We start from the raw sequence: 26,746 nt of genomic DNA, 5'->3' as shown, positions 1-26,746 counted from the left end.
GATAATTATTTTTGAAAGATGAAATTAACATTTATTTTTGCAGTGCGACTTCTTATTTCTTTTCATTTACAAGCAATATGTTTCAGTTCGTTCGCTTACAATATTTTTATTCTATTTATTATACTTGTAGACATAATTCAAACTTTATTAATTCTCATTAAATTTTGCATGAACATCAATTATACCTTTTACAAACAAAGATTCTTTCAAATAAAATATTATTATCCACATTTTCCGAAAAAGTATGGAAGCATGTTTTTACTCACTAGTTTTATTTTGTTTTTGCTTAATAAAATTTGTAAAAAAAATGAAAATAACAATAATAATTTTAGAATTATAAGCTTTTTATTGTACAATATTTCGATTTACTTTACTTTGATGATAATGCTAATTTACACCACAAAAATAGTATTGAATAAGCTGTAATCCAAATCTGAGCCTAGTGAATCAAGTGAATATGAATTGGGATAAAATGCTAAAATACACGAGACTTGCTTATACAGGCTTCGTAATAGGCCAATGAATATTTTTGACAATTAATGATAAGCTGATGAATTTGAATTGACATTTAAATCAGGACAATATTAGGACATTTTTTGGAACAGTATACATAAACCATACAACTTAAAATGTAATGCAATGTATTAGTAAATTTTACTGCCAAAAATAATAAAGTTACTATTTTTTAAGAATTATTTTGTTTAGAGAAATAAACTATTAACAAAAGAGGAACATTTTTTAAAATAATTTTATTAATATAGTACAGTCTCCATATCTCAAAAACCTTGTTAAGTCAAAAAAATATTTTTCCCCATGGCATTATATATCCACCTCATTTTAATTAGAATTTTTTTTCGGGGAAAAAAAAAAAAAAACACAATGTAAGTTTATTGTAAGACAATTCTTTAGTTTTACTTTTTGAAATAAAATTATCATCGTTGTATTTAGACTTATAGTTATCATAACATATTTATTAGCTGTTATTCTTATGTTTCATGTCTCTGCGTTTAGAGTAATATTTTAGAATATATTTAGTTCTGAACTCAAAATTTTTTTAGCATCCCTTGAATTTTGAGATATCGGGAGTATACTGTGCTGAATCAATCATAATTGCTTTAAACCAATGCATGGAAAAAATTTATAGTGTTGTTTATAGGGGTGATTATGAGCCCAGCTCAAAAATCCTGAACATTTCTTGAGTAAAATCATTAATGACGCCAGGGTTGGGTTTTAGACGTCCTAAACTGGTTTTGGACAGGACACGTGGGTTTTACTGTCTTAAACTGGGTTTTACTGTCCTAAACTGGGTTTTACTGTCCTAAACTGGGTTTTACTGTCCTAAACTGGGTAAAACTGTCCTAAACTGGATAAAACTGTCTTAAAGTGTCCAAAACCTTGAACTTTGGTAAAAGGTAAAAATTCTGTAGGTGTAGCCATTGTACACATAATAATTACATGTATCAATAAATATTTGATATTTTTTATGCAATTTACCATAACTTATTAAAAGAAAATAATATAATAGGAAAAGGTTTATAATTTTTGAAGCTCCACAATTCATTGAACAACAAAAGTGAATACCTAATCCTTTAAATATAAATATGCTTTTAATACTGATAAATAATATTTTTGCATAAAGATAAATATGACAATATTAAAAAATAATAATTTTTCTTAAAAAAAAAATACTAAATTTGTTCAAAAATTAACCTTTTATTTTTCACAATATTTTTTAAAATTTTTTTTATAATTTCTGCATCACAGGATGATAAAAAAGAAATCTATTTAAAAAAAAATTGTTTTTAAATATAAATATATTAGTTTAAATCGAAAATATAAAATAACTGAAAAATGTATTAACAGTTTTGAAGGGCATAACATCAGTTTCAGTTACTGACACTGGTGATGTATCAGCACTATGCTAAAAGAATTGAACATGAATGAAATAAAAGTATTCTTGAATAGTACTATGAATAAATAAACCTGTTTATGACGAACCAAGCATTTAGTCCCTAATATTTTAACCTGTATGGCAAGGCCAAACTTCAGTTATGAACTATTGAATGAGAGGAACAATTGAACTTGATTACTGATTAATCTTCCTTTGTTTAAATTGAAGAGTCAAACAATATTAATAAAACATTATACTTTTAAAAACAAATATTCTCTAGTATATTTAATTATCAATATGTTATTAGTTCTATGTTTATTTTACCTCTTAAATATTGTTCAGATAAAATTGTGACATAATTTGAGTAAAAGGGTTTTGGACAGGACGGTTTAAACCAGGGTTTAAACCGTGGATTAATCCATTCTGTCCTAAACCTTGCCAACCCTGAATGATGCATTTCAAAAAATTTATGTCATTATTAATTTAAATCATTGATATTTTCAAAACATTAAATTCTAAATAAATTATATGCAGCATAATTTAAATGATAAGTTTACTTTTCCCTCTTATCACATTCATCACTGCCAGAAAAAAATATTTACAAATGAAAGAGATGCCAGGTATAAATTCTAGTTCCAATATTTTTAAATAAAAATATATAAAACTTTTATGCATACATGTGATCAATGATTTCTTGGAAACTTCTGGACCTTGTATTTCCGGAAACTTTCGGATAGCGATTAGTGAAAAATCCGGATTTTTTCCGGAGCACAATCATCTATGTGTTTATTTAATAATAAATTTAAAAAAACAGTGTCAATTAACCATTTGCTTACGGCTGGTACAACATATGAACCACATATGTTGGTACTATATGATACCCTGTAAGCAAAGGGTTGATAACTGACTCAAACCAATATTTGATTGAGTTTGTAGTCTATTTCAAAACTTTTTTAATGAAATTAATTTAAATAAAGGTTTCAATAATTTTGAAATGGAAACACACTAAATATGCCACTTAACACTTTTATACAAAGGTAATTCTGGATGATTTCTCACTAAACCATTAAAAAATTCTACAATACAATTACTGTATTGTCTTTTGGAATCAATCCTGTTTATCATTGCATGAAAAAAATCAATAATTGTGAAATTACAAAACTTTACAAAACACATATGATGTAGGACAAACTAAGATACATAACCACTGATACATAAACCACTTTAATATAAAACACTTTGCGTGATTCTTTGATTACTTTAATGCAGAACACTATGCTTGATTTACTAATCATTTGTGTGAAAAAATCTATATGGTTGTAATCTAATGTAATCTGGAAAACATTGCAATGCAAAATGCGATCAAAATTTCCATCATTTGCCTTGTAGTTACTTTTTTTTCATACTTTTTTTAAGGAAAGATTATTATTACTATTTTGAAAATTACTAAAACAAAAATTAAATTAAAAAATTTTCATGGACCCTATCACAAAATTTAAGGACTTTTCGGGACCCTAATTTTTTTCAACAAAATTCAAGGGCTTCAAAGATTTTTCAATTACAGTGGGAACCCTGGTTCTGTAGAGATACAAAAATCAGAATAGAATGCTAAAAATCACAAAAAAATATTTCTCGTCAAAAAAATCAGGACAACTACAGACTCTGGTTTATATTTGCTAGCTTTTATATTGAAAATAAAATATAATGTTGAAAAGTGATTGATAAATGACACAGTTAGTACAATTACGTTATTACATATCATAAAATATTAAAATAAAACATTCTTTTGATAAAAAAATACAGAAATAAAGCTTAAATTACCATTTCTTCATCTTCGGCTAACACTAAGTCGTATCCACTTAGTGCAACACAGAATATAATAGCGGTAACACCTTCAAAACAGTGGATCCACTTCTTTCTTTCTGATCTTTGACCACCAACATCAAACATTCTAAAAAATACAGAAGAATTAATTAAACTAATGTTTTTAATACAACATGCATGCAGCTAAGATAGTTTACAGGGTGAGTAGCCATATCTTACAACAAAAATAAGTACCTTTTAAGTACTTTTTAAGCACTCAAAAAATATTTTTAAGCCTAATATACTTAAACAAAATGCAAAATAATTTTCAAAGACTTTGCATGATCATGATAAAATAACTAGTTAATAACAAGGAACTCTTTTTTTGATTATAGTAGCCATGATTAAAAAATTTAGCGATTTTCCGGTTCAATTTCAGAGGGTGGAAAATGAAGCCTGAAATTGAGAATATCTTGCAAAATGCAGCAGAGTTGCACATGAGTGGGCCAGAATCTCACCGAATCCAGCTCAGTAGTCATTCACGAGTATTTCATCAAACATGTAACATGATTGGTGCTATCATAAGCTATGAACCAAATGAATTGTGAAAACTTTGAATAGAACAATGTGAAAAGCATGCTATTTCATAATACAGGACGAAAATCAACAAGGTAAAGAAAAAAATCTCATTTTCAAAAAGGGAAAATTAAGCACTTTTGAAAAACACAGAATAAAAAAAATAACAGGGTATCTGCTACATTTTAGATTTTCAAAGTCATAACTTTCCATGACTAATTCCAAGAATTTTTCATGACTTAATGAAGTAACTATTTTCTCCCACAAACACGCAACAATGAATTTAAAAAAGCATTATAATAACATTAATTGAAATGATAGGTATAACCTAAACTGTTATACTCTGCATCTTCATATTTATAGATTTTAAATTCAAAAAACTGAGTAAAGAGTTGAAAAAAATAAAATAGCTGGAAAAAATACAAAAGCAAATGATTTTTTTCTCTCCTTTTTTTTCTGCGGAATTATATTCTAAAGATACTTTTCTTGTTCATCAGAAAAGAAAGAAATACTTCTGATTTTTTCTGTTTTCAATTCGGAATTAAAAAAAATTCACCAATGACTGGTTTGCTTCAAATAGAATTTTAAATTGATAAAATTAAAAAAAGTAAATAATAAAAATTCTTAAATTACCAAAGTTTAAAAGATAATTCACTCTAGAAATGATGCTTTTTCTTTCATTTTTTGAAAGAACACCATAATTTTTAAAGAACATGATAAAATCATTTTATATTCTAATAAAATATGACTGAGCGATGATTTTGTAAGGAATTCAGATATTTGGAACAGGATGAAATTGGGGGGTGGATTCCATTGTAAAAATTAGATTTTTCGGAGACCTAAATCCATGACTTTCCATGATTTTTTTTTTAAAAAAATAGTAAAAATCACACATTTAATGACAAATTTTGTTCAATACTGAAATTCATGACTTTCCAGGTATGCAGATAACCTGAAAAAAGCACCTTTAAGGGCTTTTAAAAAACGAAAATAAGCACTTTTAAGTACTTTTTAAAAAAGCTACGCACCATGAATAGTTTTTAGAAAATATATTACAGAAAAATTTTATAGTTTTATTTTTATATATTCACAATGTTTACGTATGTAACTATTGTTTAGTTTTATTAATTCAGTTTCCCTTGTAGCTTTTAAAGATAAAATTTTATTGCACACAGGAAAATTCTCTTATGTCAATTTATGATTTTTGAATTTTAATTTATTGATCGTTGAATACAAGTTTATTACAAAAAAACAATCACATATTAAACTTCTAAAACAAAGTAGAAGAGTTTCAAAAGAAACATTTCTATTTCTTGAGAATACATACTTGAAGTGTAAATCTTTGAAAGTGAAATGAGTTTCAACGATTCCCGTGGTTTTCACTCTGGTTCGCAGTACATCTTGCTGAGAAGGAATATAGTTGGATTGACTAATTCTATCAAGTGAATTTAAATAACTGAAAAAGTGAAAAAAATTAAAAATACAGAATGCAAAAGGTAATTCAAAGCAATGACTTTAAAAAAAAAGTATAACATACTAACAATACTTTAAATATCATAGCTGCCAACATAGATAGGAAAAAGTCTAGATTTCAAGAAATAAAATAAATTTGATGATAATTGTTGCATAATGTACTAAATATATTATACCATGGGTGCCACTCTAAAAAAATTTCAAGAATGAACTCATTTTTGGACCAAATAATACTGTCTAGCATTGTTTACCAAACTTTTAGAAATTTATAGCACACTGACACCAAAATTTACCTTTCCTTGAAATTAGCTTACATATTAAATCAATCATTTGATTATTTTTTATAATTTTTTATTTTATGTTTTTTTATCAAACGAAACATAAATAACAGCCAACCTTGTATATTTCTTAACAACTATTACTGAACAATCTGAAACCATTCGTATCCCTGTTTTTCACTTCACCATTACTTATTTTTTGCTCTAGCTCTATAATTTCTTTCTTTCTTAAAAAAATAATCTTGATTTAACTTTGACCAGCATGACGATGGGTTAGGGTGGAGGAAGCAAACTAGAGCAGACTTAGATTCATTAATAGTACAAAATTTAATTATACAAGTAGATAAAGTTCAGTCAATCCTTGTCAAGACTTTAAAGAAGGAGATTTAGTGAAGCTGACAAAAAGAAGATAAATTAAAGTCCTGACATCAATACCATATCATATGTTTTCATTAAGATACAATATTTTTTTATTTCGAAAAAAAAAAAAAATTTAAAAATTTCTAATGAAAAAAAAAGAAACATTTATTTAATTGATAGAATTTATTAGTCTATTGATTTTTCTCAAGACTGATTTCAGTCCCTGGGACTGAAGAGTGGCACCCATGATTATACATAAGGGGTTTTGGAGATTTTTACAGTCACCAAAATAGAAAAACTATATTTTCCAGTTATGATTGACATAAAACATACTTGAAATATTATGTATTATGTATACTCATAATTTTGAATATCATTTAATTCATCAGAGATAGTCAATATTTTTTTAAACCATTTAAAAAAAAAGAGTTCTGAATAAAAATAAATTGAACATTTAAGAAAGTTTTGAACTGATTTCTATAAAAGAGGTTCACTTCATGTATTTGTAATACTTATTTAAATATTCAAGCAAGCAAGCAATAATTTGTACAAAAATTCTATTTCAATAGGGTTTTTTTAAGAAACTTCCTCAATTTTAGGGAATTTTCTAAAAGGTACAAAAATCAGGAGAATTTTAATAAAACCAGTAGACCAAGAGAAACTGGTAAAATTCAGTAGAGTTAGCAGCTATGTAACAAAAAAATAATCCCATTTAATTAGAAAAGAATGAGTTTTTTTTTATTAGATTTTTTAAAAAAAGCGCAGGTATTCTTCAACTTTAAAACTCTACATTTAAAAGCCACTCACTAAAGATAAAATTGACGGTAAAATTAAGATAAGGTCAAAATAAATATTCCAAATAATAAGAATTATTAAAAAGATACTATTTTTCTAAAAAAAATAAATACTTTTTTGTATGTCTCAAAAATTAATTATTAATTATGGTTGATTAAAAAAATCATACCTGCCAGCAATGGAGAAATAAAATAACGGAGATTTTACTAGCAAAATTTTTTAGGTACGATGATTTTAACAACGAGTGAAGCTTTGATATGTCATGCATAATCATGTAAGTCAAAAAGAGAAATTCAAAATTTGAAGATAAACACTTACATTTTGCGAAGAAAAAAATATGTATACAAATCTTAACATTGCCATCAACGGAAATTATATCATCAATTTTTTTCTTCTTTTAAATTTCTTGTACAAATACAGGGAAATTTGAGAATAAACGGGTAAACAGGAGATAGTCGTAAAATACAGGAGTCAACGTTAAAAAACAGGAGACTTGGCAGGTATGAGTTTGTAAATTAAAGCAGGTTTTTGTAATAAATATTGTAATAATTTTATTTTTTCTCCCCCAGCCCTTTATTTAAAATATTCCTTTTTCACAATACAGTCCTCATAGTATAAATAGCTGTAATAAAAAATAGCGACAGTCTATGACAGGGGTGGCGAACCTATATGCACCAACGTGCCATTTTTCAAAAAATTGTGGCGTGAAAGTCATAGACGTGCCGTCAAATAATTTTGACTTCGTGATTATTGGGAAAATAATAACACTAAATACTATCAACTCAAAACTATTTACTATGAAAAAAATACCTTTTGCAATCTCTCAGTTATACGCGTAATTCAACTTAAAGTAACATCAGTGTGACTTCTGTTGTTGCAGATTAGATGACAAATAACTTATATTAGGTTGTAAGATGTTAGTTTAAGCCGGACTGTTAATTTTTTTTTAGCTAGTTATTTATTGTTGGCTTGTTTTTTATGGTTATTAATTGTTTTTTGGAATTAATTGTAAATTTTTTTGTTAATCATTGTTTTTTTTTTTTTTTTTTTTTTTTTGTGAATTTCAATTTATTTGTTAATATGCTTTATAATGAACTTTGTGGTCGGTGGCGTGCTCAGAATATTGTGTCACGTGCCATTGGTTCGCCATCCCTGGTCTATGACAATAAAATACTATTTCTATAGAGTTAACTCAGTAACTAGAGTCACAATTACAACATAACTCTATAAATAACAATCACAGTAAAAACATTTCTTGCATTTAAAATAAGTAAATTTAGAAGCATACTAGGCCGCTGAATCATTCAACTGATATTCTCTTGATCGTGAAAAGCACAGCTGCAGGCCCCTATCTTGCCACAGTCTTTTCATTATTGCAGCTAATTCAGAATTTATTTCCCCATCTTGGGAAGCACCAGCTATTGTGAAAAACTGCCTTGCATCATCCTGCAATAAAACAAAATATTTAGAAAGAAAAAAAAACAAAGTTCACAATACTAACTGACAGACTTCATAATAAATAATTTGAAAAAGCTATAACTATTTGCATATTTAACAGAAAATTTATTAAAATATAATATGAATGCCTACTTCTAACTAACTTAATTCAAAATGGAAACAACCAATTTATAAATAACTAGATATGTAACGAATAGTTGCGCTTTTATTTCATATGTACAGTTAACCTTTAAATACATTTATCTAAAAAGAAATATTATGCATTGCTGACTAAATGTAAGAAATCATTTTCCAGGCTTCTTAAGGCAAAAAAGTAACATTCCCAGATTTTCTTTCGCCAAAACCATAATTCCAGATACAATGTGAAGATCAAAGAAACGAATGCTTACTTTCCTCGATGGATCAGCAAATTCAATTTTGAGTTGACCCATACCCTTCACAATAGCCATTAAACTTTGGATAGTATTGCTGTGGACAACAGGTCTGTACTGCAAACAATCTTCTTTGGAATATCCAGATTCATGAATTATTCTGAAACAGAGAAAACAACATTGCTTCACAAAATTAAAAGAGCTTTTTTTTGGAGGGGGTGTTATAATGTTAAGGTAAACTGAACTATTATCACCAATCATTGTTAATAATATAAATATAATGTACAAAAGTTTTTTAAATGCCCAAGGAAAATAGCATGATTTTTTTTTTTTAGTAACTGTTTTATGATCAAAATAAACTTATATAGTAAGCGTTATTGCTAAAATACATTTTGAAAATTTAGATTGACTTAGTACTAAAAATCTATAAATTACTACAAAAATACTTGATTTCCGTAATTATAGTTCCGGAGCTTTGGCAAAAAATGCAATAAATATTGCAGTTTAAGGTAACCCTAAGCATTTTGATGATCAAAACCTGATATTGTTGTCAAAAGAATACTATTTATTGAGAGAAAGTAAGCTTTTCTGTCTGAGTTGAAAACTTTGAGTAATGACTATAATAATTAGTAGCATGTTTAAGCAGGAGTGTTAGACTCTTATGTACCCCCAAACCAAAATTTCCCCCAAAAGATATTGTTTTGTATATTGAACGATACAGAATGAATTCAAACACTGAAAAATGCAAATGAACACATCATGTGCTACAAAAAGATATATGCATTTCATTTCAGGAATGCATATTTATAATTTAAAACTAATCACATATGCTTTACTAAAATAAATAATCATTCTAGTAACTTCATCATGATGCAGTTCATTAAACATTTAGAAGGTAGAAAAAATGACTGAAATAGTTATTCTCCTAAATATTTCTTTTATTTATCCCTTTGGCAATTATCTAGCGATAATTTTTCAGTATAGACTTATACACTATATCTTATACTTATATGTTGTATATATGCAATATGTTAGAAAAGCAATATGTTAGAATATACAATATGTTAGAAAAAATAATTAAACCCTTTTATGTCTGGGAGAAATCGGGTTTTTTTCATGAAGAAACCCACATAGACAAGGTTTTTGCACACCCTGCATTAGACACATGGGCTCCAAAGAAAAACTAAAGAATACTTTTGATACTAGCAATATATTAGCAGTTTGATTTATTTTCAGAACTCATTGCACTTTATTTATATGTAACAGGATGCATAGCCAGATGTTTCAACAAAAATTAAGCACCTTTAAAGTACTTTTTAAAGTTTTTAAGCACTCAAAAAATATTTTTAATCTTCCAACAAAAAAAAAAAAAACCATAATTAGGATCTGCAAAGCAATAAAAATTATTTTTTTCTATGGTTTAAAGTTCTTAATTTATAAACATAAAATCAATAAAATTTAGAAACATTTTCAAAAACTTTACATAATCATGATAAAATAACTAGTTTCTGATAAATATTGCAGAGAAAATTAAGAAAATCATGTATTTTTTGTAATTTAGAACCACAATCGGCACATGTTCGGCAAAGAAAAAATCTCTTTTAAACGATAGAAAATTAAGCACTTTTTACAAACCCCGAATAAAAAAAGCACCCTTAAGGGCTTTTAAAAAACGTTAATAAAAAATAAGCACCTTTAAGCACTTTTCAAAAACGCTACGCAACCTGTGTAACTTACCACACTAAACAGAATGTGTTGGCTGTTAGAAATTTTTTTATTAAAGACTTTTTTTCTTAACATTCTGAAATTCAGCTTTCTAAGTTGGTAATTTGGATAGTTGATAGCAAGTACCATTTTGATCAACAGTTAGGGTGGACTCAGAATGGACCAGTAGGGGGCTGAAGGGATTTTTCTTTTGCAGGACAGCTAAATGTATAGCAACATAACGACAAATGATGTAGTGAAATAATAAATTAATTACTTACTTCATCTGTTTGACTATAGTGCTTTTCCCAGACTCACCAGCACCTAAAACAAAAATATTTTGTTAATTGAATTGATAACTGAAATATGTAATTGATTACACATTTTTTTCATCCACAGTAATAATAAGATAGAGGTATATAATTTTTTTGGAACAAATAGAATAACAGTGTTGCACTCAAATCTGGATATAAAAAAATTCCCTGTGATTTCCCTGCACGTATTATACACAATTTATTAAGGGGAAATACATAATCACTGTGCTCTTGTCTAAGCTAGTTATAAAAAACTTAAAGAAATAAGGAACAGTTTAATCTACTTAAAGCAAATAATGCTATAGTAAATGAAACTGTTTAGTAAAGCAGAAATATCATCCTTAAATATCCCATAGAATGGGCTTTGAGTGGCCACCACTTCTTAAAAAACGAAAATAAGAAACAAAATTCCCTGTATTTTCCCAGTTTGTAAGGAAAAACTGAAAATTTCATTTTAAATTTCCTGTATTTTCCAGGTTTCTCCCCTGGAGTAGCAACCCAGAACAAATTTTTTTTCTTGGTGTTCGGGAGCTTCGATGAAGAATTCTTATTTAATATCAAAAAATAATAATTATTCCTTAGTGTAATATAAACAATATCAACGTGTCTTAAAAATTAAAGAAAAAAAAGTATAACAAATCATATGCAATTTTTGTTAAAGAGTACAGATATGCAATACAAATTTAGTTCACCCTTCCCTAGGAATAAAAAATTGCAAGGCACTTTCTCTTTGAAAAGGGCAATTCGAGTTTTGAAAGGGTAACTTACACCGGAAAAATATATATCAAATCAATATATATCAAATCGTGTAATATTATGTAATAACAGAATTCTATCCTCAACAATTCTTGAATTACACTCTCTTACTATTTTATGTGCATAATTTAAAAAAGTAATTCTCCCTCCCTCATTATCAAAATAAAAGAAAAAATTTTATTTTATAAAAATAATTATAAAGGCATGCCAAAAGACAATCTCTGTGCAAAATTTTTTTTAAAGTAAACTAACAAAGAATGATTAATTGATTAACAACTTGAAAGCTTTTTTTTTGTAAACTAAAAATTATGAGTAAATTAACATTTAAAGGTGATTTTTTTTTTTCTTTAAGATATTTATTAAAAAAAATTTATGAATACTTCTTCCTCCCTGGGAAAAGATAATTCAACCAGTTGAGACTGATCCTAGCAAAGTAAATATTTGTAACAGCAATCAGAATTAAATCATAAACACAGAGAATTTTATTTATCAGTGTGTAATTATTATTTAAACAGTTAATTAATTTTTTTTAATGGAATATGAATAAAAATCCAGTGTTTTTAAAGGAAGGCAGTTTATTTTTACAAAAAAAAAAAAAAAAAAGACAAAGGGGGGTATTTCTTGGGATCAAAGGGCCAAGGTGGGCCACCCTTTTAAAAACGCAAAGGGAGAACAGTGTGTAATAATTAATTTAAAGGGAGGGGGGATATGTTACTTTGTACAATGAAATTCTTTAATTTATATATACTAGTAAGTTTTCAACTTTTTAGGTGGAATAATTTATTTTGACCTTGTTTTACTCCATGCTGATTTACATCTTTAATTTTTATTCAATACTAATTCTGAACTACATTTGACTTGAATAAAAATAGCTAATAAAGATTCAGTAATTAGATAAAAAATAAATAATTATTTCTGTTAGAGGTTAGTGTTAAAATATAACTCTGCTCATTAAATACTTTAGACACATTAACTAAGAGCTTAACCAGTCAACATAGACAATAGGCACAAAGTGAAGGAGAAATCGCAAGATTTTTCCTATTTAAAAAAAAATCAATTCAGTAGTGCAGAATTAAACAAATTAATTAATACCATAAATTAAACAAATTAACTATACCAATTACAATTATAAACATTTTTAAATTTTTTTTTTATTTTTAAAAAAAAAGGAAAAGAAATCATTAATAGTTACCAGTTATGGTACTATCTACTTCCATTAAAGTGATAATCATAAAAAATTATCAACTTTTCACTTAACATTATTTTTTTTTGTATTGAAAAAAAAAAAAAAAAAAAAGAATAAACTTACAAAAATGTAGAAGTTTTGAGAAATAATTAGGGGGACGTTACGACTATAAAAAAAATCTATCTTTTATTTTAAAAAAACTTTTTTTTTTTAACCCACCCTCTTAATAATAGTGTTCCAATCGGAATTTCGTATTTAATAACATAAAAGTGGGAGGGAAGAAGGGAAATGGAATCAGATTTCCTTCGACTTATTATCCAAGGCTCTCAACTAATGTCACTTTTAATGGCAACAAAGTTTCAAATAACAATCTTTTTAGCCAAAGATTATTTTAACCATAGATTCGAACAAAAGACTTTTATACGAGAACTTAAGAAAAAAAAGAGAACCATCGTGGTAGGAAAGAAGATTAAAATAGTTCGCAGTTATTGTGGGAAATATGACTAAGGACTGTTCTGATTATTTTTGAAATAGTTAAAACACTTTAAAGTATTAACTTTTAAGATAAAAATAATTGCAAGAAATACGATTTCCCTACAATGAAATCGTGTTAAGAGGCCTCTGTTCGCGCTATCTTGAAAACGCTTGTTACTTGTCCGAGAAATAATTAAATCTTGAGAATTTTCGTTCTGAACTCAATCCATTACTGGAAGGGAAAAAAAAACTTTGTTCTTTGTAAGTGTATTTCGTTAGTTTTTCTAGTCATTTTCTCTTTATTTTTTAAGAATTTCTCTATCTATCAAAGTTATTTGTTAGTTTTTATGATAAATATTATTCGCTTGATAATTTTTAATATTATTTTTTATAATTTTTAATATTTCGTTTACACAAAAATTAAACAATGCTATTGATGTTACAGAAGCATTTTTTTAAATTAACATTTTATTTTGTTAAAGATTTACTATTTTTATTTTATTTACATTTTGATTAATTTAAAATTTCTGATTGTGTAGTTTTAACTTAAAAGAAATTTTTCGAATTTATGTTATATCGCGATGTTTAATCGTCGATATATCACGATATAAAATTTCCTACATCGCCTAGTCCTACCTGTAGCTAGCAAAAAACGAGGGCAAAACTGGCGAGACTAATGAGATAGTTTGATGTTATAGCTGTTATGTTTATTTAAAGAAAAACAAATTTAAATTAGTAAATTAAAGTGGAAAATTATTATTTTTTCATTTGGTTCTATTTCATTTTGTAACCGTCGTCGTCGAACCCAATTTTGAATTTTAGACTACTTATGTTCAACTCCGTATCCTTATAATTTTGAACCTAATCCAGAAGACAAGGCAACTCCTGGATCAAATATTGGGAGAAGTTTGCACTTTTATTTTCGAAGTAACCTACATTTGCGTAACTCACGAAAACCTCACACGGTCAGCCTGAAGGCAAAGTACTCTAACTCCGTCTACCACTGTGGATATTTTCCGTCAGCACTGTGGTTGGTGCGAGCCGGGTGCGGAATTCATATCGACTAGTTATAGCTGGACTCGAACCGAGATCACCACATTGGAAGGCGAATGCTCTATCCCCTGAACCACCACGGCTCAAAGTTAACTATTATAAATAATAAAAAAGTTACCTTATAAAAAGATCATTTATAAAAAAAAAAAATATGCTAAGAGGCACCACTCGCCAGACCCTCAATATTGATTTGCGTTCATCATTGCTTATTTCTTCTTAAAAATATTTCTTTAAAAAATATTTCATTATTTTCTATGAGAACAGAACATTCTGGCTCCAAAATAAACAATTTATATTAGCTTTATGTAAAAACATTTTGTTAACATGGCAAACATAAAAAATAGACAATTACCTACTTAGATCAACAAAGAAATTTTTTTTATTTTAGTTACTTTTTATTAAATAAGTAAAAAATTTTTTCTCCCAAATAAAAAAAATTTAAATTTAATTAATGAATTAATATTTGAAAAAACTGTATTATCATCATCCACTACAAGTTTAAAAAAATGTATTTGTACTTGAGTGGATGTATAAAAAGTATTTTATAAACGATTGAAAATTTGAACAAGATATAGGAAGAGTGTGAACTAATAGCAGGAATTGAACAATCATTTAAACTTGGAAGGAAGGAAGAAAAAAAAAAAAAAAAAACGTTTAACCTTAAGAACACAGAATGTATGACTCAATAAGCAGATATAAACTTTTTACTCGTTGGTGAAACTTATAACAATTCAAATAGGAAATGGTTCTTATCGCTCTTTATAAAGTTTTTTTATTTTTTATTATTTTCTAAAAATTACACAATTTATATTTGGCAACACATTATCTCTCTTTATTTATTTACTAGCTGTACCCTGCGTGCGTTGCAACGCTTTCAATTTGAATTTGAATTTTGTATTTAAGTGTGTAAATGACATTTGCGATTATGATTTGAAATGCAAATTTTATTTAATGGTGAAAAAAAGCAGTTAATTCTCTAGGATATCATTAGTGCATTTTCAAACAGACATGTATGGTGATGCACACGGAGCATGAAACATATTTTGGACAATGATCTGAAATAAGACTGGATCTATGGTGACATCAAGAATTTCTGCTGATATCTGATCAGTTTTAGAAGGTGGTTTTTTTTCAATAAGCCAAATTAGAATGTGTGTCTGAGGCAATCCTCGTTTTTGCCATTCAATAGAGTACACCCAACACCGTGTCTCTCTAAAAACATGACGCTTCACAATGAAATCAAGTAAAGATTATCATTTTTGTTTGAACACACGTGCTGTAATATCATGACGATCCGATGATGATTGTCCTGGTAACAAAATATCTCTAATTTCAACCCAAGCAGAATTGCACGTAAATGTAATAAATAAATCTAGGAGCCCATATGCGAGAACATATGTCATTGCATCCTGTGAGTATTCATACATGTGCCTTGGAGTCCAAGGCACATGTATGAATACTCAGACATGTATGAATACTGCATTTGCAGGGAGTCCAAGTTTTTCTCCCTACAAATGTAGTCGGCAATATAATCATTTTCCCCACATCATTAGGATTAACGTTACCATCATTAATTATTGCATCCCGTAAATGAATGCATTCTTCTGAACGTAATTTGGTTTGATTTAATTTAATATACAGTAGGCGTTCAGTTTCAATTTTCGCATACATATCGACAATGTATTGATGAACTAATTGTCGACATTTTAAAGTATGATTATCAGCGTTTTGGCAATCATTAATCTATATGCATAAAAACTTATTGCACTTGCTTTCTTATTGGTTTTCTCGCCTGTTTGCGGACTTCTTAATTTTATGTTAAAATAATATCCCTCCTCTCCTCACCAAAATAAAATAGGATATTGCAATGCATCATATGATCGATACGTTTCTGAGAACTCTTTGAACGTCACGATTTCTGCGATGAAGAACTGTATCGCGGGAGGTAAATTCTTCGCCAACTATAACAATAGCCACTTCATCCAATGTTGGCGCATTGTATTTTTCTTTGTGGTGGCCTACAGGTGTTTTTTCAGCTCTAATAACAACTTTGTAAATATCGGATGACATTTAGTCTAGGGCAATTGTGAACAGCCTAATTAACTGATTATGTTGATCGAAAAATTTTTGTAATACGGTAACAATTTTTCGTTTAGTGCCATTGTTTACCTGACAACGTTGATTGACTTGATCATTTGTGTTATCCATGAAATAAATTTGTAGAAATTTATGATCTGCGTTAGGCATTGAAAGAAGTGATCCTTGCACGATGATAAATTTGGCCTTGCACTTTGAATGTTGGGATGTAATTCTCGTTCAGGATACGTGTAGCACCGAATAAAGTCATTTAGAAACACGAATTGTACCGGCGTATATGCGCCAAAAAATGTTTCGATTGGTTTGTTTGACCTGATACGAAGGTTGATAATGTCTCGGCAGGCGACGTAAAATCTTGTAGTTTCTGTATGCTTCTAGAACAGCAAATTTCAGCTGTTTCATTTTTAAATTTGAGAGCATTACAAAACATACATAATTGATATATTTCTCCGATGATGACACTTGGGGGAAGACTATAGTTTGTTGTCGGATCATAGTGAAATGCACTGAAATTCAAATCAGAGTATTGGCAGCGTCTGAATAGCGAAATGCGTTCTCGGTCGGTTTTCATTCTTGCTTCCCGTTGCTCTGATGTTTCCGACGAACGGGCTTGTGTAGTTCGTAGTTGATTTGTTGACAGTCTTCTTTCCTGTTGCTCAGACGTTTCTAAGGAACGGGCAAAAGCATTCTGTTCTCGATTAGTTTCAAGTCTTTTTCCCGTTGCTCCGATGTTTCTGAAACACGGGTAGTTCTCTTTTTGCGCGCTTGAGATGTCGACCGACTAAGAGCGATTTGCTTAGGCGGCATATTTTTGCAAATATTCTTTCTGACAACGAAAAAGAAATGTAAAAGTTGGCAGTGGTCGCAAATTTGCTAAATCGAAATATCACATACATATTTTAAATAATAAAAAGAGCAATAAAAATGAGATGAATAAGAAATATGAAAATTATAAGATTTAAAACAAAAATCAATTTTATAAATGAAAGAAATAAAATGGATGAATTCGAAAACTTTGCATAAATAAACAAACAAACTAATAGTTTTCAAATGACAACTGTCACAGCACTGAAATCTTCGAAAAGTATATTTAATTTTGCTAACCTAAAATTACGTACTAAATATAAATATTTCTGAAAACGTGCAATTTGAATGAAATTTGCTTTTGTCTTTATATTTATTAAACAGTTTTCACAGTACTGAATCCGTGATACGACCAACAATTAAGAAATCTATTCTCGTTGATTTTACTTGCTTGTGCTCACCTGACATAAAGAAAAGCGCGAATTAAAAATTAAAGTATATGCAATTTACTTTAATTTACTTTTCTAAATGAATAGAGTTATAAGATAGAAAATATCACTGTTGTTATCTTCAAGATATTTGAAAATTGAATCGTTTATAGCAAAATTTAAAACAATGGCTAGCTTTTAACCAATCAGAAAATTCCATTTCGACTTTCACTGATATCGCTGGAACGGTTTATCGCACGGGATAAAAAGTATCCTATGTCCTTCTCCTGGCTCTAAACTACCTCCCTGCCAATTTTCAGCTAAATCGGTTCAGCCGTTCTTGAGTTATAAGTGAAGTAACTAACACGACTTTCTTTTATATATATAGATTATTATTATTTGATACTTTTGATTGACATCTATTCGAGTGCAAGTCTATAAAATAGGCATAAAATAAAGAAAGAAGTATCTCGTGCGGAAAAAATAAATTTTTCACGACAGTGGATAAATAGTCAACATTGAAAACAAAAAATCTTTCAATAAAAATATTTCTGAAAGAAGAAAAAAAATAAGAAGAAAAAGCAGTTAAAATAGTAATACAGTTTGAAAAAAAAAAATTAGCAAAACAAATTAAATTTAATTCTTATTAAATCTAATTGAAATTAGGAAAACAAATTAAAATAATTGAAAATTTTACTGTTTTAATTCTTCAAGCTTTGAATAAAAATCTTTAAAATAAAGTTTCAATACAATTAAAAGAGAAAGAAAAAACGTTTTAAATACTTGTTTTATTTTCTTTATTCATCTCATAATAAATTAAATAATCATAAAAAAAGATTATGACACAAAGCAATCCGTAACAGTACACAATACATTCATACATGAAATTTCAAAACATAAATAAAAATATTTCAATAAAAACTAAAGTTGTTCTATTAGCTTAAATTTCATTCTTTTAAAAATAGAACAAAGATGGTACTATTAAATAACAAATTCTTAGAAGATAATTCTTTTTCCGATTTCTTGTTTGGAAGCTCGAAAGTTGTTGTTCGTAACAAGTAAATTAGTACTTTTACGAATCATAGAAAATGAAACAAAGAAGCATGGTTATTTTTTTCTCAGTAAAATATATTCCTCTCTGCCTTTTCAAGCTGAAAATTTAATTATAGAACTACCTAATCAAATGTCTCATTACATAGACTTAGGAGCGCCCCCAGCAAGAATTCTAAATGCACCCTATCATATACTTAACACAATATTTTTTTCGGGATTGTCGAGATGTCAAAATTGTTGGTATTTTTAAAACATTGGAAATTCACAGTGATAACCACCGATAAAAGGGATGAAAAGACTACATTAATTTAAATTTATGGCGTTCAAAAACTTAATTACGCAATTCAAAATTTCAAATTTTCTTTTGCCAAAAAAATATAAAAGTTTTTAATTTTTAAGGTTCAGGAGCTACCGCGGGCCGCAGGTTGTGCAAACTAATATGTAGTGTATTATTTCTGGATCATACGCCCTCAAACCTTGTGCACCCCCTCCTCTCAGAAAAAAAAAAAATTTTTTTTTAACCCTGATTTATAAGGACTTAAATACTATAAAAACTGCATATCCTTCTACTATTAGTATGAATGCTTTTATTATACACTCTAGGTAAGTTAGTAATTTTAATATATTATTAATGTTTTCTTATTAGACCGAATTTCAGTGAATTGATAAACGGATGCTTTAAAAAGATGAATAGCCAAACTTTAAAGGAGTTTTTTTTTATTAAAACCATTAATCTTAATTAATACTTCGTAATGAATTAAAAATTTTAATGATTCTAGAACAATAATTTTCATTCTAGTTGCATTAGAAATATTTTTTATGTATTCTCAAGAATACTTTAACCTACGCGTCAATATAGGATCCCGTTCTTTCGCCTAAATTTGTTTTCAAAAAAAATTTTATCCTAAGAAATGTGATGTTATAATGTGACTGTAAAAGTGTTTTTAAGAAATATTATTTATGTATTCTCATGAATACTTTAACCTACGCGTCAATATACGATCCCGTTCTTTCGCCTAAATTTGTTTTCAAAAAAAATTTTATCCAAAGAAATGTGATGTTATAATGTGACGGTAAAAGTGCTTTTAAGAAATATTTTTTATGTATTCTCAAGAATACTTTAACCTAAGCGTCAATATACGATCCCGTTCTTTCGCCTAAATTTGTTTTCAAAAAAATTTTTATCCAAAGAAATGTGATGTTATAATGTGACGGTAAAAGTGCTTTTAAGAAATATTTTTTATGTATTCTCAAGAATACTTTAACCTAAGCGTCAATATACGATCCCGTTCTTTCGCCTAAATTTGTTTTCAAAAAAATTTTTATCCAAAGAAATGTGATGTTATAATGTGACTGTAAAAGTGCTTTAAAGAAATATTTTTTATGTATTCTCAAGAATACTTTAACCTAAGCGTCAATATACGATCCCGTTCTTTCGCCTAAATTTGTTTTCAAAAAAAATTTTATCCAAAGAAATGTGATGTTATAATGTGACGGTAAAAGTGCTTTTAAGAAATATTTTTTATGTATTCTCAAGAATACTTTAACCTAAGCGTCAATATACGATCCCGTTCTTTCGCCTAAATTTGTTTTCAAAAAAAATTTTATCCAAAGAAATGTGATGTTATAATGTGACGGTAAAAGTGCTTTTAAGAAATATTTTTTATGTATTCTCAAGAATACTTTAACCTAAGCGTCAATATACGATCCCGTTCTTTCGCCTAAATTTGTTTTCAAAAAAATTTTTATCCAAAGAAATGTGATGTTATAATGTGACTGTAAAAGTGCTTTAAAGAAATATTTTTTATGTATTCTCAAGAATACTTTGTGCCACGCGTTAATATTAATTTTTAATAAAAATATTTATATCGTGAATACTTGTAGCTAGAAAAAATACCAGCCCTGTGCCAATTTTAGTAACTTAAAACGACGTTTTTAAACACTACGGGTAGCTAGCTAACAGCCGCGAAGTCTTCATAGTTTACTAATCGAATTCTTTCAAGTTTAAGATCTTTTCGTAGAAATACATTCATCCTTTTATGTTTAGAATTTTTTTTTTAAATGATCATATAAAAAAAATGACGAAAAGAAAGCTTAGAATAGAATGCATTTTTATCAGAAGAGATCGTTTAACTGATGTTGACAGAAAGATAAACCATTTGAGTTAAGGAATGTATAAATAAAACCTAATACAATAGCTTTTTATATATATATATCCTCGGAAGTTAACATGAAACCACTTCCAACAAGATGTTGTGTGAATTGTGGTTACAGTGATTCCGCGAGAAAAGGCTTTCCCAGGAGTCATCTTACAGACAAAACAAGAATGATTAATCTACGATAAGTACTTCGAACAAACAAGTTAATATAGATATTTTTTCTTTTAATAGAGATTTGAGACCAGGAGCCTCCTGACTGATATATGGCCAGAAATATATGTTGTTTACGTTAAATGCTTATCTGCTCCATTTTAGATTTTCAAATTCATGACTTAACAAAGTTACTATCTTCTCTGACAAAAACACAACAATAAATTAAAAAAAGCATTATAATAACATTAAAAGGAAAGAAATGCTCCTGATTCTTTTGTTCTCATTTCCAAATAAAAAAAATTCGCCAATGACTGGCTTGCTTCAGATAGGATTTGAAATTGATAAAATAAAAAATAAATAAAAAATTCTAAAATCTCAGAAGTTTAAAAGATAATTCATTCTAGAAATGATGTTCTTTCTTTCATTTTTTGAAAGAACACCATAATTTTTAAAGAACAGGATAAAAACATTTTATATTTCAATAAAATATGACAGTGAGTGGGGATTTTGTTACAAATTCAGATATTTCGAACAGAACACCGTGAAATTGAGGGGGGTTTTAGATCATTGAAAAATTTAATTTTAAAAAAATTAGATTTTTCAATGATCTAAATCCATGATATATATATATATATATATATATATATATATATATATATATATATATATATATATATAGTTATAGTAGTTTTCATATAAATTAAAATCATGACATGACTTTCCGTGATTTTTCAGGTGTGCAGATATCCTACATATATAACGCTATTCAAAGAGAGAAAAACTATCATTGTTTTGTCTTGTTTAAGTCCAGAATTTGGAAATCCACTTGGGTTTATATTCCGTTCCCTTTCAGATAATTGGGGGGGGGGACATCTCAATTACACTTGTATATAAAATGTCACTCATTTATCATCTTTCATATATTAAACAGATAGCAAATTAAATTTAGGTATATTCACTATATAATAGATAATTGGTAGTTTTCATTCCAAAAATCTTCTTCAAACTATTATTCTTACAGATTTTATTTAACAGAACAAATGTTTTTGATTTTCTTCCCCTCAGCTTTTAAATGAAAACATATAATTCATTAATAAGATCAAACACTTTTAATTACATCTTTACATAAAAGAAACATAGGAAGAAGAAAACTTTACCAAACCAATAAAAATCTTAACAAAAACAAGGCTTTTTTAGAATTTTCGAACAAAATTTTATGTATACGAAAATTAAAAATGCTTCGAAGATTATTTTTACTTAAAAAGTAAAAGAGAGAAAAAAAACTCAAACGTTGTTCACAAAAAAAAAATTTTTTTTTTTACTTAAACAAAGCAGATGACAATTAGATTAATCATCTCTATGTAACAGAGACAGGGTGCTTTGATGGTCAGGTATTAAAAGCTTGATGTTAGGGGCCGGAAATGTAGACTTCTTTTTGCTACGTGAATCATGTATTAATGCTGTATGTATATGTACTAAGGCTTCGTTTGAAAACAGCTGTTGTGGAAGTCTTAGTTAAAATTACCATTGCCATCCCAATACATGTTCTTCTGCAGCATGTAATAACATCCCTGAGGCAGAATTTTTTAGGCTTTTCAGCGACAAAACTCTCTAGTTTTAATAATCTTTATTCAAGATACTTTTAATAATAACAAACATATATGTTACTCATTTAAAACATCAAAAGCGCTGTCTTTACAAATATATATATAATTGTTTTTAATTGAACAAGTAATAATCTTTAATTCTAATATTAAGGGTGATATTCTCGTATTTTGTTGAGGGATGGGGTACCTTTTGATGGAACTAACCCCGCATTTGCGTTGCAAGGAGAGGGAGAAACTACAAAGATCTCCCACGGTTAACCTGACAGCAAGGGGTCTCTTAACCATAATCCGTCTACCACTGAAGATATTTTACGTCAGCACTGTGGTCGGTGGGAGCCGGTTGCGGAATTCGCATCGTCCAGCCATCGCTGGTATTCAAATACGGTTCACCTCATTGGAAAGCGAACGCTCTATCCCCTGAGCCAATACGACTCGATATTTGTAATAAATCAATCGTAATGTAGCATATCAAGTACCTAAATAGAACTTAATTTTTCCATTCATATATTGTTTCATACGCATGCCGAAAATCGCAAAGTTATCAAGTATTTCGTGTTATCTAATAAAGCTGGGAATCGGTTTAAAGACATGCCCTTGAATAGAACAGATAGTACTTGATAAGTACTTAAAGAAGAGCTTGAAAGTAGAATAGATAAGTATTAAGAACAATCTTATTTGCATGTAGTGAATTCACATCCTCATTTTCATGTTTTTAAAAGAGGTATTTCTTTCTTTAACGGTTAACCGCCGAATAGATAAAGAGAACTCAGTACAACTTCTTTATATGCTACCAGAAAAATTTTACTTTTACGCATCAAACGAATTCAAAAATTTATTTTCGGTAGAGTAGAATTAGACGTAGAATTAAATTTTTTCGATCAAGTAAGCAAAATTTACCGTAAACTTACATAAAATATATATATATATATAACTTGCTACTAATAGCATGTTTTAATAAATTTTTCTTTTTCTCCAACAATGATTCAAAGGAAAATTCAACTTTTTCTGCTATGAGCCAGGGGAGTGTTTAAACCTTGGCGAACAAAGAGTAGTCACAGTATCCTTTGGCCAAGGTTTAAACGGACCCTTCACAAATTTGTTTATCTTCATTATTGTTTTGTTAATGGAATAAACCCTTCCCGGGGGGGGGGCAAGGAAGACTGTTCGAGACAAACTAAGTTTCAATAAGTTTAAATTCCAAGTATAGTATTCCAAGAAAATAATTCTACTTCTACAAACATCGTGTACGCATTCTTATTAATACTAAATCATAATTTTTTTTGTAAATAAATAATTGATCAATTTATATTTATTCACAAAATTAAGTGATATAATATTATGTAAATAAAAATTAATTTCTGGCAATTTTTTAATTAAAATATTATAAATGCAAGAATTGTTTAAGTTTACTTAATGCGTAACACATTATTGATACATAACTAAGTTGTGTTATTTAAAATATGTCAATTGAAATGATTAAAAATGTGAGTGATTTTGTTTCCATTATTCGTCCGGAATGAACATTCCGTGTTGAGCAGTATAGGCTAAATTATTTGTATGTTGCATCTCTAATTTAATAGCAGCAATTGTTGAGCAGAATCTTGTATCGATTTACAATTTAAAAACTTCTTTTGCAAAAACAGGACCCTATTTGCATAAATTCACAAAAGCAGGACCCTGGTTGAAAGAATGTGACTTAAAGCTTATTTTATATTCACAACTTATGAGTAGTTTTTTCACAATTTTACAAAAACAGGACCTTTCACAAAATGTCTGGACAGATCCCTGTAAGATATCCAGTGGGGCCTCGTATATCCCTAAGTAAATATAGTTTCACATATAATTTCCATTAAAAAAAAGAAAGAAAACACATATGAGCCATAAACTGATACTTATAAAGCACTTAGCCTTAACGAAGGTGTTGGATGCAGACTAACTTGTCGCAACATACCAAATTGCTTTCTATTTACGTTTGCATTCATCTGCAACCTCAATTAAAGCATTATATTTCTACACTTCATAATATCATTAGCAGATAAAACTGTAGTGGTGGATTTAAGACGGGGAAAAAAAAAACTTTTTTTTTAACAGTAGGCATATACAGATAGGGAAAAAAAAATCACTTAGGAAACACAAAAAATCTTTTCATTCGGCTTATCTTAGAAATGGCCAGATGAGCTCTCGCATCTTTCAGTAGATATTCGCTTCAAATTTAATGCAACAGCTTTTGGAGTTTTATTGGCGACAAATTGGCATGCCATAAAATAATATTGACAATGTTTTCTTTGTCTAAGGCTTCTATAAACATAAATCCACACAATGACTCACTGACATTAAAAGCAATTCAAATAAATTATTTTTCTTGACTTTTCTTATTATTTTCCTTTACAGAAGTTTTACTTTTAATAACTCTAATAAACTTGGGCCCACTCTTAACGTAAAATTTAAATTGTCTTTGTTCAGCAAAAATCATTTTAATTCCCCCTAAAATTCTATTAATTACTTATACATTTTCTTGTATACCGAGGAAATGTACTTCAAATAGCCAGAAGAATTTTAACAAATTTATTCAGTATAAAGAACTCATTTAAAAAACACATGTTAACGCAACGCAACGGTGTTTTTTAATTATTACTATTGTTTATTAATTTTTATTTATAGTGTCTGTCATCAGGGATGAGATTAGCCAAAACGCAAAAAAGCTGAATTTCGACGATAGTAAATTTTACGCAAGCGCAACCCTTTAATAACAAATTCCAGACAGTTTAAGGTAATAAATAATGTGTTGACATACAATTGTGTACTAATCTATTATTATAAAAACGATTACATTGATACTTAACATTTAGTGGAAAAAAAAATTACTAATTGAAAAAATAAAGCTGGAAATTATATTTTTCCTCAGTTCACATAAGAGACAATTATTACTTGAAAAACTACCTGGTTTAGCAAATTAAAACTACTGAGAATATACATTAATATTACATTTCTTTTAATAAATACTGTTATGTGATTTATAGCAAATATATCAGTAATATTACTTTTTAAATTATACTGGAAAAAAAATTTTAACAATGAACCAAATCATTATGTTCATATTATAGTCTAATCTAACTACAGCCCTCTGAAACATATCAATAAGAGTGAAGTAGAAATATATAGTAACTCCTTAACATACAAAAATTGTTATTTTAGTTTGAAAAATTACATGACAATCAGCAACTGTTTAGATAATTGTTTTTTATTTGATAAGAATTTTGCATTTTATAGCATAAATAACAGCAATTATAAATAAAATTTTGATGATGAGTTAATTAACTCTTTTTCCCCAAAATTTTTTTAAAAATTAAATCCCTTTTAAAGTGATTGCTTTTGTTTGCTAGATCTTTTATGTTTGCTATATTTAGTCGTTAGTCCATCTTCAAACATCTTGTGACGAATCCTACTTTTTCTTCTTTGCAAGCACAGAATGTAAGTTTTGAATATATTCCCTTCCAGTTTCTCTGATGTTGTAACACTTACATATACTAATAATCGTCATTAGAAAAACAGTCACCTTTATAGTAACTAATTTTAAAAAAATTTACTTCTTACAAGAATCGCGATAGTTGATCTTAAAATTGCGTGAATATGAATAAGAACTACGGATTTTGAAATCACATGAATATGAATCTAGATATACGATTTTGAAAATGAGAAAACACAAACTGGGATATAGAATTTTTAAAACGTGTAAATACAAATCACGATTCATAATTTTTAGATTGCGTAAATACGAATCATGATGCGTAATTTTTAGATTGCATAAATAAGAATTATGATGCATAACTTTTAGAATGCGTGAATGCGAATCTCAATGCCTCATTTTAAAATCAAGTATAAATACGAAAATTAATGTTTGATATTATAAACCGCATGAGCAAATCAACACATCGAATTTGAAACTTGCGTGA

At 28.1% G+C, this 26,746-nt stretch overlaps 1 protein-coding gene across 1 annotated transcript in view; it reads right to left on the bottom strand.

Moving 5' to 3' along the window:
- Galphai (G protein alpha i subunit) overlaps positions 1-26,746 on the bottom strand; it is a 47,249-nt gene that overhangs the window by 5,010 nt on the left and 15,493 nt on the right. The window contains exons 2-6 of the mRNA XM_043049642.3: positions 10,991-11,033; positions 9,024-9,165; positions 8,465-8,622; positions 5,598-5,726; positions 3,713-3,842 (exon numbers count right to left, since the gene is read on the bottom strand). Of these exons, the coding sequence (XP_042905576.1) occupies positions 3,713-3,842; positions 5,598-5,726; positions 8,465-8,622; positions 9,024-9,165; positions 10,991-11,033 (602 nt within the window). The remainder of the gene's footprint in view (positions 1-3,712; positions 3,843-5,597; positions 5,727-8,464; positions 8,623-9,023; positions 9,166-10,990; positions 11,034-26,746) is intronic.

This window comes from Parasteatoda tepidariorum, chromosome 9 (genome assembly GCF_982258835.1).
Source record: "Parasteatoda tepidariorum strain Cologne lab strain chromosome 9, Ptep-v5.0, whole genome shotgun sequence".
Taxonomy (NCBI): Eukaryota; Metazoa; Arthropoda; class Arachnida; order Araneae; family Theridiidae; genus Parasteatoda; species Parasteatoda tepidariorum.
Note: the sequence above shows the minus strand (reverse complement) of the source record. Positions and strands in the feature narration are given on the sequence as shown.